This window comes from Cyanistes caeruleus, chromosome 38, assembly GCF_971803275.1.
Source record: "Cyanistes caeruleus chromosome 38, bCyaCae1.hap1.1, whole genome shotgun sequence".
Lineage (NCBI taxonomy): Eukaryota > Metazoa > Chordata > Aves > Passeriformes > Paridae > Cyanistes > Cyanistes caeruleus.
The window spans coordinates 281097-298524 of record NC_141739.1 but is presented as its reverse complement, the minus strand read 5'-3'; the positions used below and the strand labels follow the sequence as shown (position 1 = coordinate 298524).

General features: G+C 58.0%; 1 protein-coding gene across 1 annotated transcript in view; it reads right to left on the bottom strand.

Annotated features, from left to right (window-relative positions):
- Positions 1–15316, bottom strand: part of LTBP4 (latent transforming growth factor beta binding protein 4) — a 40617-nt gene extending 25301 nt beyond the window's left edge. The window contains exons 1-10 of the mRNA XM_086872086.1: positions 15063–15316; positions 12095–12337; positions 10569–10831; positions 9179–9284; positions 8223–8267; positions 7129–7251; positions 5605–5772; positions 4520–4654; positions 2556–2678; positions 1344–1469 (exon numbers count right to left, since the gene is read on the bottom strand). Coding sequence (XP_086728212.1) covers positions 1344–1469; positions 2556–2678; positions 4520–4654; positions 5605–5772; positions 7129–7251; positions 8223–8267; positions 9179–9284; positions 10569–10831; positions 12095–12337; positions 15063–15312 — 1582 coding nt within the window. The 5' untranslated portion in view covers positions 15313–15316. The remainder of the gene's footprint in view (positions 1–1343; positions 1470–2555; positions 2679–4519; positions 4655–5604; positions 5773–7128; positions 7252–8222; positions 8268–9178; positions 9285–10568; positions 10832–12094; positions 12338–15062) is intronic.
- Positions 15317–17428: the final 2112 nt, after the last annotated feature.

The following is a 17428-nucleotide window of genomic DNA, read 5'->3' as shown; positions in this document are numbered from 1 at the left end:
AAGTTTCCAAAAAAATCCCAAAAATTTCCCAAAAAATCCCCCCAAAATTCCCAAAAAAACCTAAAAAAATCCCCCCCAAAAATCCCAAAAATTTCCCAAAAAAATTCCCAAAAAGTTCCCCAAAAAGTTCCCAAAAAATTCCCCAAAATTTCCCAAAAATTCCCAAAAAAATCCCCAAAATATTCCCTCCAAAAATAAAAAAAAATTCCAAATAAATCCCAAAAAAATCCCAAAAAATCCCCCCAAAAATTCCCAAAAAATTACCAAAAAATTCCAAAAAAATCCCCAAAAAAATCCCAAAAAGTTCCCAAAAAAATCCCAAAAAATCCCCCAAAAATCACAAAAAATTCCCAAAAATCCCCCAAAATCCCCAAAAACCCTCCCGAGATGCCACCACGCCGTCCCCGTCGGTGTCACCCTGGGCACAGGTGTCCCCAGGTGTCCCCAGGTGTCCCCAGGTGTCCCCAGGTGTCCCCAGGTGTCCCCAGGTGAGCTGAGCTGTGTCCAGGTGTGTTCCAGGCTGGGTTCCAGACTGGGTTCCAGATCGTTCTAGAACCGGCTCTAGATCGGTTCTAGACTCGGTTCTAGAGCGGTTCTAGACTCGGTTCTAGACTCGGTTCTAGATCGGTTCTAGACTCGGTTCTAGATCGGTTCTAGATTGGGTTCTAGACTGGGTTCCAGGTGTCCCCAGGTGTCCCCAGGTGTCCCCAGGTGTGTTCTGGGTGTCCCCAGGTGTGTTCTGGGTGTCCCCAGTTATCTCCAGGTGTCCCCAGGTGTGTTTTGGGTGTGTCCAGGTGTGTTTTGGGTGTCCCCAGGTGTGTTTTGGGTGTGCCCAGGTGTGTTCTGGGTGTCCCCAGGTGTCCCCAGGTGTCCCCAGGTGTGTTTTGGGTGTGCCCAGGTGTCCCCAGGTGTCCCCAGGTGTGTTTTGGGTGTGCCCAGGTGTGTTCTGGGTGTCCCCAGGTGTCCCCAGGTGTGTTTTGGGTGTCCCCAGGTGTCCCCAGGTGTCCCCAGGCGTGTTCTGGGTGTCCCCAGGTATCTCCAGGTGTCCCCAGATGTGTTCTGGGTGTCCCCAGGTGTGTTTTGGGTGTCCCCAGGTGTGTTCTGGGTGTCCCCAGGTGTGTTTTGGGTGTCCCCAGGTGTCCCCAGGTGTGCCCAGGTGAGCACCAGGTAGAGCCCCCAGAAGCCCCCAGACCCTTTCAAAAACCCCAAATCCCCCCCGGGACCCCCCCAAATCCCCTTTAAACCCCCCCAAGGACCCCCAAATCCCCCCCAGGACCCCCCAGGACCCCCCAGGACCCCCCAGGACCCCCCCAGGGACCCCCCCGAGCCCCCTCCCCACTCACCCACGCAATGGGTGCCCTGGGGGCTGAGCCAGAAGCCCCCCTGGCACAGGCAGGTGTAGCCCCCTCCCCCCCGGGGCACGCAGCGCCCGGGGCCGCACACCGAGGGGTCCCGCAGGCACTGGGAAACTGCGGGAATTCCGTGGGAATTTCGTGGGGATTTCATGGGATTTTTTTGGGAAATTTATGGGAATTTTTAATTAATTTTATGGGAATTTTTTTGGAAATTTATGGGATTTTTTTTTTAATTTTATGGGATTTTTTTTTGGAAATTTATGGGAATTTTTAAAGAATTTTATAGGATTTTTTTTGGCATTTTATGGGATTTTTTTTGGAATTTTATAGGATTTTTTTTGGAAATTTATGGGATTTTTTTTGGAAATTTATGGGATTTTTTTTGGAATTTTATGGGAATTTTTTATGAATTTCATAGGATTTTTTTTTTTGCAATTTTATGAGAATTTTTTATGGATTTTATGAGAATTTTATGGGAATTTTATGGATCCCACCCCAATCCACCCCAAATCCCCTCCAGGACCCCCCCAAATCCTCCCCAAATCCCCCCAAATCCCCCCAAATCCCCCCAAATCCCCCCAAAATCCCCCCAAATCCCCCCAAAATCCCCCCAAAATCCCCCCCAAAACCCCCCCAAAATCCCCCAAAATCCCCCCAAAATCCCCCCAAATCCCCCCCAAAATCCCCCCAAATCCCCCCAAATCCCCCCAAATCCCCCCCAAAATCCCCTCAAATCCCCCCCAAAATCCCCCCCAAAACCCCCCCAAAATCCCCCCAAATCCCCCCAAAATCCCCCCAAAATCCCCCCCAAAACCCCCCCAAAATCCCCCCAAATCCCCCCAAATCCCCCCAAATCCCCCCCAAAATCCCCCCCAAAACCCCCCCAAAATCCCCCCAAATCCCCCCCAGGACCCCCCAAACCCCCCAAACCCCCCCCAAATCCCCCCAGGACCCCCCCAGGATCCCCCCAAAATCCCCCCAAATCCCCCCCAAATCCCCCCCAGGACCCCCCAAACCCCCCCCAAATCCCCCCAAATCCCCCCCAAATCCCCCCCAAATCCCCCCAAATCCCTCCCTAATCCCCCCGAAATCCCCCAAAATCCCCCCAGGACCCCCCCAGGACCCCCCAACCCCCCCCAAATCCCCCCAAATCCCCCCCCAAAATCCCCCCCAGACCCCCCCAGACCCCCCAATCCTCACCTGGCTCGGGGGGGGGCAGGGTGGGCAGAGCCCCCCCAAATTGGGGGCTGGGCCGGGGGACCACGATGACCTCGGGCCCGGGGGGGGGCGGCCGGGGGGTCCCGGGCTGGGGGGGCTCCGGAGCTGGGGGGGGAAATTGGGGGGGACGGGGATGAGATTGGGGGGTTCGGGGGGGGTTTGGGGGGATTTGGGGGGATTTTGGGGGGATTTGGGGGGGATTTGGGGATTTGGGGGGGATTTGGGGGGGATTTGGGGGGGATTTTGGGGAATTTGGGGGGGATTTGGGGGGATTTGGGGGGGATTTGGGGGGATTTGGGGGGGATTTGGGGGGGTTTGGGGGGTCCTGGGGGGGATTTGGGGGGATTTTTGGGGATTTGGGGGGATTTGAGGGGATTTGGGGGGGATTTGGGGGGATTTTGGGGGGATTTGGGGGGGATTTGGGGGGGTTGAAGGGACTTGGGGGGATTTGGGGGGGATTTTGGGGGGATTTGGGGGGGTTGAAGGGGTTTGGGGGGGATTTGGGGGGATTTGGGGGGAATTTAGGGGGAATTTGGGGGATTTGGGGAGAATTTGGGGGGATTTGGGGAGATAGGAGGACTTTGGGGTGATTTGAGTGGATTTGGGGAGGATTTTGGGGTGATTTGGGGGGATTTGGGGGGGATTTAGGGAGATAGGAGTATTTTGGGGTGATTTGGGGGGGATTCGGGGAGGATTTGGGGGCAATAAGAGGAATTTTAAGGGGATTTGGGGGGATTGAGGGGGTTTTGGGGGGATTTAGGGAGGATTTTGAGTGGTTTTGGGGCCATTTAAATCGATTTTGAGTGATTTTGGGGCCATTTAAATCAATTTCGAGTGGTTTTGGGGCCGTTTAAATCAATTTCGAGTGATTTTGGGGCCATTTAAATCAATTTTAAGTGATTTTGGGGCCATTTAAATCGATTTTAAGTGATTTTGGGGCCATTTAAATCGATTTTGAGTGATTTTGGGGCCATTTAAATCAATTTTGAGTGATTTTGGGGCCATTTAAGGCAATTTTGAGTGTTTTTGGGGCCATTTAAGGCAATTTTGAGTGGTTTTGGGGCCATTTAAAGCCATTTAGGGCCACCAGCTATTCGGGATTTTTTGGGGGGTGTTTTTTGGGGGTCTCGGGGTGGGACTCAGGAAGAATTCAAATTTTTTAGGTGGATTTTGAGTGATTTGGGGGCCATTCAAATCGATTTTAAGTGATTTTGGGGCCATTTAAATCGATTTTGAGTGATTTTGGGGCCATTTAAATCGATTTTAAGTGATTTTGGGGCCATTTAAAGCCATTTAGGGCCACCAGCTATTCGGGATTTTTTTAGGGGGTGTTTTTTGGGGGTCTCGGGGTGGGACTGAGGAAGAATTCAGATTTTTAGGTGGATTTTGGGGCCATTTAAGGCAATTTTGAGTGATTTTGGGGCCATTTAAATCGATTTTAAGTGATTTTGGGGCCATTTAAATCGATTTTGAGTGATTTTGGGGCCATTCAAATCGATTTTAAGTGATTTTGGGGCCATTTAAATCAATTTTGAGTGATTTTGGGGCCGTTTGAATCGATTTTGAGTGGTTTTGGGGCCATTTAAATCGATTTTAAGTGATTTTGGGGCCATTTAAAGCCATTTAGGGCCACCAGCTATTCGGGATTTTTTTTGGGGGTGTTTTTTGGGGGTCTCGGGGTGGGACTCAGGAAGAATTCCGATTTTTAGCTGGATTTTGGGGCCATTTAAGGCAATTTTGAGTGGTTTTGGGGCCATATAAATCAATTTTGAGTGATTTTGGGGCCATTTAAGGCAATTTTGAGTGGTTTTGGGGCCATTTAAATAGATTTTGTGTGGTTTTGGGGCCATTCAAATCAATTTTGAGTGATTTTGGGGCCGTTTAAAGCCATTTAGGGCCACCAGCTATTCGGGATTTTTTTGGGGGGTGTTTTCTGGGGGTCTCACCCGCGCTCGGGGGTCTCGAGGGGGGTCCCAGGGGGGTCCCGGTCCCGTCCTGCCCCAGGAATTGGGTGTTGATCCTCAAATCCGAGGCCGAGTAATGATAACCGGGCCCGGCCGGACAAATCTCCCGGAACCCCTCTGGAATTTGGGGAGGGGGGAGGTGAAATTGGGGTGGGGGGAGTGGGGGAGAGACCCCCCCCCCACTCCCAAAAAAAAAACCCCACCGGGATTCCCCCTCCCCCCCCCTCCCCCACCCAATTCCCGTTTTCCCGCCAAAAAAAAAAAATAAATTGGAATTTTTCCCGGCTTCCAAATTCCTGGATTTGTCCCCAAAAATTCCCGGATTTGTCCCAAAAATTCCCGGATCTGACCCCAAAAATTCCTGGATTTGTCCCCAAAAATTCCCGGAACTGACCCCAAAAATTCCTGGATTTGACCCCAAAAATTCCCGGATTTGACCCCAAAAATTCCCGGAACTGACCCCAAAAATTTCTGGATTTGTCCCAAAAATTCCCGGATTTGTCCCCAAAAATTCCTGGATTTGTCCCCAAAAATTCACAAATGTGACCCCAAAAATTCCTGGATTTGACCCCAAAAATTCCCGGAACTGACCCCAAAAATTCCTGAGTTTGTCCCCAAAAATTCCGGGATTTGTCCCCAAAAATTCCAGGACCCCTCCCAAAAAAATTCCCAAATAATTCCCTGACCCCTCCCCAAATTTCTGGGGCAGTCCCAGAAATTTGGGAATTTTGGGGAGGGGTCTCAGCCATTCAAAACCCTCCCAAAATCCCCGCAAAAAGGGCAAAAAATCCGATTTTTTTTGAATTTTCGGCCTTTTTCGGGCCCTTTCGACCCCGTTTTTTTTCCCCAGGAGTCGGGGGCGCTCTCCCCGATTTTGGGGAGGGGTCTCCGATTTTGGGGAGGGGTCTCAGCCATTCAAAACCCTCCCAAAACCCCCGCAAAAAGGGCAAAAAATCCGATTTTTCCCCAAATTTTCCCTCCTTTTCACCCCGTTTTTTTCCCCAGGATTTAGGGGCGCTCTCCCCGATTTTGGGGGGGGTCTCCCCGATTTTGGGGAGGGGTCTCACCGGATCCGAAGGGGGGGCAGAGCAGGCAGGAGCCCCCCCAGGCTTTCCCCACGCGGCTGCAGCAGCAAACCTGGCGGGTGATGTTGCGCAGGGTGGGCAGAGCGCAGCCCCCTCCCTCCCGCAGCAGCCGGAAACACGGCCCGCGAGCCTCGGACAGCACCTGCTGGGCTGGGGGCGCACCTGGTCAGCACCTGGGACCCCTCCCAGTCCCTCCCAGTCCATCCCAGTTTGGACCAGTTCATCCCAGTTCAGCCCAGCCCATCCTGTCCCAGTTCATTCCCTCCCAGACCAGGCGGATTTGGGGCTCCCGCGAGCCTCGGACAGCACCTGCTGGGCTGGGGGCGCACCTGGTCAGCACCTGGGACCCCTCCCAGTTCATCCCAGTTTGTCCCAGTTCGTCCCAGTTCATCCCAGTTCAGCCCAGCCCATCCTGTCCCAGTTCATTCCCTCCCAGACCAGGCGGATTTGGGGCTCCCGCGAGCCTCGGACAGCACCTGCTGGGCTGGGGGCGCACCTGGTCAGCACCTGGGAGCCCTCCCAGTCCGTCCCAGTCCATCCCAGTCCGTCCCAGTCCATCCCAGTTCATCCCAGTTCATCCCAGTTCGTCCCAGTTCAGCCCAGCCCATCCTGTCCCAGTTCATTCCCTCCCAGACCAGGCGGATTTGGGGCTCCCGCGAGCCTCGGACAGCACCTGCTGGGCTGGGGGCGCACCTGGTCAGCACCTGGGACCCCTCCCAGTCCGTCCCAGTCCGTCCCAGTCCATCCCAGTTCATCCCAGTCCATCCCAGTCCATCCCAGTCCGTCCCAGTTTGGACCAGTCCAGCCCAGCCCTTTCCCAATCACAAAAATGCCCCAAAACCGCCCCAATCCCTACAGATGCAGCTGGAGCGGGATGAGTCCAGCAGGAATCCCAAACCCCAAACCCCAATTCCCAAACCCCAAATCCCAATTCCCAATCCCCAAACCCCAATTCCCAAACCCCAATTCCCAGATCCCAAATCCCAATTCCCAATTCCCAATTCCCAGATCCCAAACCCCAAACCCCAAACCCCAAATCCCGTTCCCAATCCCTACAGATGCAGCTGGACCGGGATGAGTCCAGCAGGAACCCCAAACCCCAAACCCCAATTCCCTGATCCCAAATCCCAAACCCCAAACCCCAATTCCCAGACCCCAAATCCCATGGATAACCCCAAACCCTACAGATGCAGCTGGATCGGGACGAGTCCAGCAGGAACCCCAATTCCCAATTCCCAAACCCCAATTCCCAATTCCCAATTCCCAATTCCCAATCCCTACAGATGCAGCTGGATCGGGACGAGTCCAGCAGGAATCCCAAACCCCAAACCCCAAACCCCAATTCCCAAACCCCAAACCCCAAATCCCAAATCCCAATTCCCAATCCCTACAGATGCAGCTGGATCGGGACGAGTCCAGCAGGAATCCCAAACCCCAAACCCCAATTCCCAGATCCCAAATCCCAAACCCCAAACCCCAAATCCCATGGATAACCCCAATCCCTACAGATGCAGCTGGATCGGGACGAGTCCAGCAGGAATCCCGGCGGGCACAGACAGGCGAAGCCGCCGCGGGTGTTGGTGCAGAGCCCGTTCTGGCACAGCCGCCCGTCCTGGCACTCGTCAATGTCTGAGGGGAGAGTTCGGGAAAATTCCCAGTCCCGGAAAAATCCCAATCCCGAAAATTCCCCGACCCGAAAATTCCCAATACCGAAAATTCCCAATCCCGAAAATTCCCAATCCCGAAAATTCCCTGTCCCAAAAAATCCCCGACCCGAAAATTCCCGGTCCCGAAAATTCCCCGACCCGAAAATTCCCAATACCGAAAATTCCCAATCCCGAAAATTCCCAATACCGAAAATTCCCAATCCCGAAAATTCCCAATACCGAAAATTCCCCGACCCGAAAATTCCCCGACCCGAAAATTCCCAATCCCGAAAATTCCCTGTCCCGAAAATTCCCAATACCGAAAATTCCCCGACCCGAAAATTCCCAATCCCAAAAAATCCCCGACCCGAAAATTCCCAATCCCGAAAATTCCCCGACCCGAAAATTCCCAATACCGAAAATTCCCCATCCCGAAAATTCCCCGTCCCGAAAATTCCCAATCCCGAAAATTCCCTGTCCCGAAAAATCCCAATACCGAAAATTCCCAATCCCGAAAATTCCCAATCCCAAAAATCCCCGACCCGAAAATTCCCAATCCCGAAATAAATCCCCGCTCCCGATATTCCCGATATTCCCGGGATAATTCCCGGTGCCGCTCCCGCTCCCGCAATTCCCGGTCCCATTCCCGGTCCCATTCCCGGTCCCATTCCCGGTCCCATTCCCGGTGTTCCCGGTCCCATTCCCGATACAATTCCCGGTATTCCCGGTGTTCCCGGTGTTCCCGGTGTTCCCGGTGTTCCCGGTGTTCCCGGTCCCATTCCCGGTCCCATTCCCGGTGTTCCCGGTGTTCCCGGTGTTCCCGGTGTTCCCGGTCCCATTCCCGGTCCCATTCCCGGTATTCCCGATACAATTCCCGGTGTTCCCGGTGTTCCCGGTGTTCCCGGTCCTATTCCCGGTGTTCCCGGTGTTCCCGGTGTTCCCGGTCCCGCTCACCCACGCAGGATCCGTTTTGCCGCTGGAATCCCTGCGGGCACGGCTCTGGGGGGGGGGAAGGGGGGGGGCGGCTTTTGTCACCCGTGACCCCCCCCGGTGTCCCCTCCATGTCCCGGTGTCCCCCCCCCAATGTCCCGGTGTCCCCCCCGGTGTCCCCTCCATGTCCCGGTGTCCCCATGTCCCCTCCCGGTGTCCCTTACGGTCCCCTCCGGGGCACGGGTGGCACTCGCGGACCCCCCCCGCAATGTCCCGGTGTGCCCCCCCGGTGTCCCCCCCATGTCCCGGTGTCCCCCCCATGTCCCCTCCCGGTGTCCCGGTGTCCCCCGGTGTCCCCCCGGTGTCCTCCCCGTGTCCCCCCCATGTCCCACCCATGTCCCGGTGTCCCCCCCGTGTCCCCCCCATGTCCCCCCCATGTCCCCATGTCCCCTCCCGGTGTCCCCCCCGGTGTCCCCCCCATGTCCCGGTGTCCCCCCGGTGTCCCCCCCGTGTCCCGGTGTCCCCCCAGTGTCCCGGTGTCCCCCCCATGTCCCCTCCCGGTGTCCCCCGGTGTCCCCCCCAATGTCCCGGTGTCCCCTCCCGGTGTCCCGGTGTCACCCCCTGGGTGTCCCGGTGTCCCCCCCGTGTCCCGGTGTCCCCCCCATGTCCCCCCCAATGTCCCGGTGTCCCCCCCGGTGTCCCCCCCATGTCCCCCCCGGTGTCCCCCCCATGTCCCGGTGTCCCCCCGGTGTCACCCCCTGGGTGTCCCGGTGTCCCCCCCATGTCCCCTCCCGGTGTCCCCCGGTGTCCCCCCCAATGTCCCGGTGTCCCCCGGTGTCCCCCGGTGTCCCCCGGTGTCCCCCCATGTCCCCCCCATGTCCCCATGTCCCCTCCCGGTGTCCCCCCCATGTCCCCCCGGTGTCCCCCCCCAATGTCCCGGTGTCCCCCGGTGTCCCCCGGTGTCCCCCGGTGTCCCTTACGGTCCCCTCCGGGGCACGGGTGGCACTCGCGGACCCCCCAGGCCACCCCCGCCCCCCCCCGGCAGCAAATGTCGCGGGTCCGGAGCCCCGGGAGCGGCGAGCGGCACTGGGGGGAAAAATGGGGGAAAAACGGGGGAAAACGGGAAAAACGGGGGAAAACGGGAAAAATGGGGGAAAACCGGGGGAAAACGGGAAAAAAATGGGGAAAAACCGGGGGAAAACGGGAAAAAAATGGGGAAAACCGGGAAAAACGGGGGGGAAATGGGAAAAAAATGGGGAAAAATGGGGAAAAACCGGGGGAAAATGGGGAAAAACGGGGGGGGAAATGGGGGGAAAATGGGGGAAAATGGGGAAAAACGGGGGGAAAACGGGGGAAAAATGGGGAAAAACCGGGGGAAAATGGGGAAAATGGGGGAAAAATGGGGGGAAAATGGGAAAAAAATGGGGGAAAATGGGAAAAATGGGGAAAAACCGGGGGAAAACGGGAAAAAAATGGGGAAAAACGGGGGGAAAATGGGGGAAAATGGGAAAGAAATGGAGGGAAAATGGGAGAAAAAACGGGGGGAAAATGGGAAAAATGGGGAAAAACGGGGGAAAATGGAAAAAACGGGGGGGAAATGGCGGGAAAATGGGAAAAATAAAGGGAGAAATGGGGAAAATGGGAAAAAAGGGGGAAAATGTGAGAAAACCCCCCCAAACCCCCCTTATTTCCCCCTTTCCTCACATTTTCTCCAATTCCCCCCCTTTTTTCCCATTTTCCTCGTTTTTCTCCCTTTTTTCCCATTTTTCCCACCTTTTCCCTCCCATTTCCCACAAATCCCCCCCAAATCCCCCCAAATCCCATAAAATCCACCCAAATTCCCCCCAAAATCCCCCAAAATCCCCCAAAACTCCCTCAAATCCCCCCAAAACTCCCTCAAATCCCCCCAAATCCCCCCAAAACCTCCCCAAAATCCTCCCCAAATCCCCCAAAATCCCCCCAAAACCCCCCTAAATCCCTCTAAAACCTCCCCAAATCCCCCCAAATCCCCCAACCCCCCCAAAACCCCCCCAAAATTCCCTCAAATCCCCCCAAATCCCCCCCAAATCCCCCTAAAATCTCCCCAAATCCCCCCAAATCCCCCAAAATCCCCCCAAAATCCCCCTAAAATCCCTCAAATCCCCTAAATCCCCCCAAAATTTCCTCAAAATCCCCCCAAATCCCCCCCAAACCTCCCCAAAATCCCCCAAACCCCCCCAAAATCCCCCTAAAATCCCCCCAAAACCTCCCCAAAATGCCCGAAAATCTCCCCAAATCCCCCCAGATCCCCCAAATCCCCCCCAAACTTCCCCCAAATCCCCGAAAATCTCCCCAAACCCCCCCAAAACCCCCCCAATTCGGGGGTCTCACCTGCCCCTCCTGCAGCTGCCGGAAGCAGAAGCCGAACCCCGAATCCTCGCGGGCCGGGGGCTCCCGGGGGGGTCCCCTTTGGGCCAGCACGCGGAATTTGGGGGGGGGGCGGCTGGGGGGGCGCCCCCGGCCCGCGGGGGGGGAGGGGGGGGCCGGGGAGGGGGAGGGGTCGCGCCCCTCCCCCCGCACTCGCTCCACGCTGTGGATGGAGACCGGGGACTGGGGGGGGTGCCGGACCAGCACCTGCACCAGGGACTGCGCACCTGGGGGGTGGGCGGGGGGCTCACTTGGGACCCCTCCCCATCCCAAATCCCTGGAAAAAAATCCCGGGAAAAATCCCGAAAAAAATCCCGAAAAAAAATCCCCCCAAAAAAATCCCCAAATTTCACCCCAAATTCCAGCCCCAATCCAGCACCTGCACCAGGGACTGCGCACCTGGGGGGTGGGCGGGGGGCTCATTTGGGACCCCTCCCCATCCCAAATCCCTGGAAAAAAATCCCTGGAAAAATCCCCGAAAAATCCCTGAAAAAATCCCCGAAAAAAATCCCCAAATCCCCCCCATTCCATCCCCAAATTCCTCCTTTTTCACCCCGAAAATTCCCTTTTTTCCCCCATCCCAAATCCCAAAAATCCCCCCCAAAATTCTCCCAAATTCCCCCTTTCCCACCCCAAAAATTCCCGGTTTTTCCCCATCCCAAATCCCAAAAATCCCCCCCAGAATTCTCCCAAATTCCCCCCATTCCCACCCCAAAAATTCCCGGTTTTTTCCCCCATCCCAAATCCCCCCAAATTCTCCCAATTTTCCCCCAAAATCCCCCCCATTCCATCCCCAAATTCCTCCTTTTTCACCCCAAAAATTCCCTTTTTTCCCCCATCCCAAATCCCAAAATTCCCCCCCAAAATTCTCCCAAATCCCCCTCATTCCCACCCCAAAAATTCCCTTTTTTCCCCCATCCCAAATCCCAAAAATCCCCCCCAAAATTCTCCCAAATCCCCCCCATTCCCACCCCAAAAATTCCCTTTTTTCCCCCATCCCAAATCCCAAAATTCCCCCCCAAAATTCTCCCAAATCCCCCCATTCCCACCCCAAAAATTCCCATTTTTCCCCCCATTTTTGGGAATTTTTGGGGTAGGAATGGGGGAGATTTTGGGGGAAAATTGGGAGAATTTGGGGGGATTTGGGATGGGGAAAAACGGGAATTTTTTGGGTGGGAATGGGGGAATTTGGGAGAATTTTGGGGGATTTTTGGGATTTGGGATGGGGAAAAAAGCGGGAATTTTTTGGGGTGAAAAAGGAGGAATTTGGGGATGGAATGGGGGGGGGATTTGGGAGAATTTGGGGGGGGATTTTTGGGATTTGGGACGGGGAAAAAGCGGGAATTTTTGGGGTGGGAATTGAGGGTGAAGAAATTTCGGGAAGGGGAAATTTTTTGGGGGTGAAATGGGGGGAAAAAAATGGGAATTTCGACCATAAAAAGAAAAAACAAAAAACCCAAATCCCCAAAATTTTGGGTCGGGGGTCTCACCATCCTCCTCCTCACGGTGGTTGCTCAGGGGGAGGGTGTAGACGGAGCGGGTCAAGGCTTGGGGAGACCCCTCCCCAAAATTTTGGGGGTCTCCGGGTGGATTTTGGGGGTTCCCGGGTGGATTTTGGGAGGTGACGTTGGCAGAGGGGAGGTGACAAAATTTCCCGGTGAATTCGGGGGGGCACAGGCAGCGTTGGGGGTGGGCGCAGACCCCCCCGTTCCGGCAGAGCAGCGGGCACAGAACTGTGGGGGGGAGGGACACCCCAAAATTAGAGACCCCTCCCCAAAAAAAAACCCGTAAAAATAACCCGAAAAGCAAAAAAAACCGCCCGAAATTACCCCAAAATTACCCCAAAATTACCCCAAATGACCCCAAAATTACCCCAAAAGTGGGAGACCCCTCCCCCGGTATATCACAGAACTGTGAGGGGAGGGACACCCCAAAATTAGAGACCCCTCCCCCAAAAAAAACCTGTAAAAATAACCCGAAAAGCAAAAAAAACCGCCCAAAATTACCCCAAAATTACCCCAAATGACCCCAAAATGACCCCAAAATAAACCCAAAATGACCTTTTTTGGGGGGAATCCAAGGCGACCCCAAATTTTGGGGAGGTCCCTGACAATTTGAGGGGGGTCCTGGACAACTTGGGGAGGGGTCCAGGACAATTTGAGGGGGGTCCTGCACATTTTGGGGGGGATTCGGGACAATTTGGGGAGGGTCCCAGCCCGGTTTTTGGGGCTAGTCCAGAACATTTTGGGGAGGGTCCCGACTTTTGGGGGAGAACCCAAGGCGACCCCAGATTTTGAGGCGCTCCCTGACAATTTGAGGGGGGTCCTGGACAACTTGGGGAAGGGTCCAGGACATTTTGAGGGGGGTCCAGGACATTTTGAGGGGGGTCCTGCACATTTTGGGGAGGGTCCCAGCCCGGTTTTTGGGGCTAGTACAGAACATTTTGGGGAGGGTCCCGACATTTGGGGGGGAACCCAAGGCGACCCCAGATTTTGGGGAGGTCCCTGACAATTTGGGGGGGGTCCTGGACAATTTGGGGAGGGGTCCAGGACAATTTGGGGGGGGTCCTGGACATTTTGGGGGGGATTCAGGACAATTTGGGGAGGGTCCCAGCCCGGTTTTTGGGGCTGATCCAGAACATTTTGGGGAGGGTCCCGATTTTGGGGGGGAAGCCAAGGCGACCCCAGATTTTGGGGCACTCCCTGACAATTTGGGGGGGGTCCTGGACAATTTGGGGAGGGGTCCAGAACATTTTGAGGCGGGTCCTGGACATTTTGGGGGGGATTCGGGACAATTGGGGAGGGTCCCAGCCCGGTTTTTGAGGAGCATCCAGAATATTTTGGGGAGGGTCCCGATTTTGGGGGGGAAGCCAAGGCGACCCCAGATTTTGAGGCGCTCCCTGACAATTTGAGGGGGGTCCTGGACAACTTGGGGAAGGGTCCAGGACATTTTGAGGGGCGTCCTGGACATTTTGAGGGGGGTCCTGCACATTTTGGGGAGGGTCCCAGCCCGGTTTTTGGGGCTGATCCAGAACATTTTGGGGAGGGTCCCGACTTTTGGGGGAGAACCCAAGGCGACCCCAGATTTTGGGGCGCTCCCTGACAATTTGAGGGGGGTCCTGGACAATTTGGGGAAGGGTCCAGGACATTTTGAGGGGCGTCCTGGACATTTTGAGGGGGGTCCTGCACATTTTGGGGAGGGTCCCAGCCCGGTTTTTTGTGCTGATCCAGAACATTTTGGGGAGGGTCCCGACATTTGGGGGGGTCCCAGATTTTGGGGCTCTCCCTGACAATTTGAGGGGGGGTCCCAGCCGGGTTTTTTTGGGGCCGGGGGCGGCCCCCGGGGCCTCCCGATGCCGGTGGCTGCCGGGGCCCCTCTGTTTATGTTGCGAATTCCCGAAGTTTTCCAGCGGGACCCGATGAGCTCATGGAGCTGCGTGGGTGGGATGGGGCCCGGGAAGGGTCCCCAGGCCCTAAAAAAAAAAAAAACCCCAAATCCCAAAAATCCCATCCCAAAAAAAAGCGGGAATGGCTCCCAACCCCCCCACCCCTAAAAAAATTCCCTTAAAAAAATCGAGGAGTTGGGATAATTTGGATTTTTGGGTTTTTTTTTTTTTTCTCCTTTTTGGGTGATCCCGCCCTGAAGAGCTCGTGGGGATTTTGGGAAGGGGCGGGGGGGGTTGGGGGGGATTTGGGAATTATTTTTGGGAATTTTGGAGGGGGTGGAGTTCAAAATGTCCCCCCCACCCCCCCCCCCGACAGCACCAACCCCAAAATTCTGGGGTTGTTAAATCCCCCTCCCGCCCCCCCAAAAAAAAGGGAATTTTGGGGTGTTGGAGACCCCCACCCCAAATCCTCTCTGGATCCCGAAATTCCCATTTTTAGCCCCAAAAAAATCCCCCCAGAATCGCTCCCATATCCCAAAGATCCCCCCCAATCTCCCCCCCCCCAACCTTCCCAAACCTTTGGGGTGGCGACTCCCCCTCCCCAAATTCCCAACTCCCCCTCCCCAAATTCCCAACTTCCCCCCAAAACCCCGAACTTTCTCCTCCCCATCCCCCACCCCAAAACCCCCCCAAAACCTCCCCAAAATCCCTCCAGGACCCCCCAAAATCCTCCCCAAAATCCCCTCAGGACCCCCCAAAACCTCCCCAAAATCCCTTCAGGACCCCCCAAAATCCTCCCCAAAATCCCCCAGGACCCCCCCAGGACCCCCCCAAACACCCTCAGGACCCCCCAAATCCTTCCCAGGACCCCCCAAATTCCCCCCAAAGCCCCCCAGGACCCCCCCAGGACCCCCCAACCCCCCCCCAAACCCCTCCAGGACCCCCCCAGGACCCCCCAAATCCTCCTCAAATCCCCCCCAGGACCCCCCCAAACCCCCCCAGGACCCCCCAAATCCCCCCCAAATCCCCGCCAAACCCCCCCAGGACCCCCCAGGACCCCTCCCCTCACTGACCGAGCCTGAAGCCGCTGCCCGGGGGGGGGTCGCGGCCGCTCTCCAGGACCACCACGGTGACGTTGTCGCCGTCCCCCCCCCTCCCCTCCCCCCCCGAGCGGGGGCGACCCCCGGGACAGCAGCGGGGGGGGGAGGGGGAGAAGCGCAGGCGGAGCCGGGGGGGGCCGGGACCCCCGGGAGGGGCGAGCGGGACCCCCGGGAGGGGCAGAGCGAGAACGGCGGCGAGGAGGAGAGCGGGGGCCGGCGCCATCGGGGGGGGGACACGGAGGGGACAATGGGGGGGGGACACGGGGGGGGACACGCCCCGGGGTGGGGACATTGGGGGGGGGGACACGGGGGGGGACACGCCCCGGGGTGGGGACATTGGGGGGGGGGGACACGCCCCGGGGTGGGGACATTGGGGGGGGGGACACGGGGGGGACACGCCCCGGGGTGGGGACATTGGGGGGGGCGGGGAAACCCCCGGGGTGGGGCCCGAGAGATGCCCAACCCCCCCCCCGATGGGTGCTGGGACATTGGGGGGGACACGGGGGACAGTTTGGGGGGGGGACACGGGGGGGGCATTGGGGGGGACATTGGGGACAGAGTGGGGGGGACACGGGGGGACATTGGGGACAGTTTGGGGGGACACGGGGGGGACATTGGGGGAGACACGGGGGGGGGACACCGGGACAGACTGGGGGGGACACGGGGGGACATTGGGGGGGACGGGGGGGGGGGACACCGGGACAGACTGGGGGGACACGGGGGGGAGGGACACGGGGGCATCGGGGGGGGACATGGGGTGACAAAGGGGGAGGACGGGGGGGACAATGGGGGGACAATGGGGGGACAGTGGGGACACGGGGGGGACAGTGGGGACAGCGGGGGGGGTGACACGGGTGTCACACACCCCTCCCCGCCCCCCCCCGCTCCGCACGTGCCCGCCCGAGGAAATTCCAGCGGTGCCAACGCCCCCGCAGGGCGCGGGACACTGGGGACATTGGGGATGGCACTGGGGATGGCACTGGGAATGGCACTGGGGACACTGGGGACACTGGGGATGGCACTGGGGACACTGGGAATGGCACTGGGGATGGCACTGGGAATGGCACTGGGGACACTGGGGACACTGGGGATGGCACTGGGGACACTGGGGATGGCACTGGGGACACTGGGAATGGCACTGGGGACACTGGGGACACTGGGAATGGCACTGGGGACACCGGGAATGGCACTGGGGACACTGGGGACACTGGGAATGACACTGGGGACACCGGGAATGGCACTGGGGACACCGGGAATGGCACTGGGGACACTGGGGATGGCACTGGGGACACTGGGGACACTGGGGATGGCACTGGGGACACTGGGGATGGCACTGGGGACACTGGGAATGGCACTGGGGATGGCACTGGGGACACTGGGGACACGGGATATTTGGGACACTGGTGACACTGGTGGTACTGGGGATACTGGGGACACTGCAGATATTTGGGACACCGGTGACACCGGTGACACTGGTGACACTGGTGACACTGGGACCCTCCCCCAGCCCGTGCGGGAGGAGGGGGAGGGGCGCGGCCACCCCGCTGTCACCCGGTGCCACCCGGGCCGGGCCAGCGAGTTCCTCCGGCGGCGGCAGCGGAAGTGGCGATGCCACCGCAGCGATGTCACCGCTGTCACACTGATGCCACCCCAGCGATGCCACCGCAGCGATGTCACCGCTGTCACACTGATGCCACCCCAGCGATGCCACCGCAGCGATGTCACCGCTGTCACACCGATGCCACCCCAGCGATGCCACCACACCGGTGCCACCGCAGTGATGCCACCCGTGTCACACCGATGTCACCCCAGCGGTGGCGATGTCACCAAGCAGAGCTGGCACTGCCCCCTCCCCGCTGCCCCCGCTGTCCCCAGGGCCCCCGATGTCCCCAGGGTCCCTCCCCGGTGTCGCCGCTGTCCCCTTTGGCCCCGATGTCGCCGCTGTCCCCAGGGTCCCTCCCGATGTCGCCGCTGTCCCCGATGTCGCCGCTGTCCCCAGGGTCCCCCCGGTGTCGCCGCTGTCCCCTTTGGCCCCGGTGTCGCCGCTGTCCCCGGTGTCCCCAGGGTCCCTCCCCGCTGTCCCCGCTGTCGCCGCTGTCCCCTTTGGCCCCGATGTCGCCGCTGTCCCCTCCCGGCCGGATCCGAATTGCTGCGCTCTGACTCAGGCCGGGCCCGGCCGGAATTTCTGCCCCGGCCGCCCCTCCCCGGCCGCCACCGGAGCTGCCATAAATCCCGGGAGGGACCGGGACAGCGCCGGGACAGCACCGGGACCGGGGCCGGGACGGGGACACGGGGACGGGGACACCGGGACGGGGACACCGGGACGGGGACACCGGGAC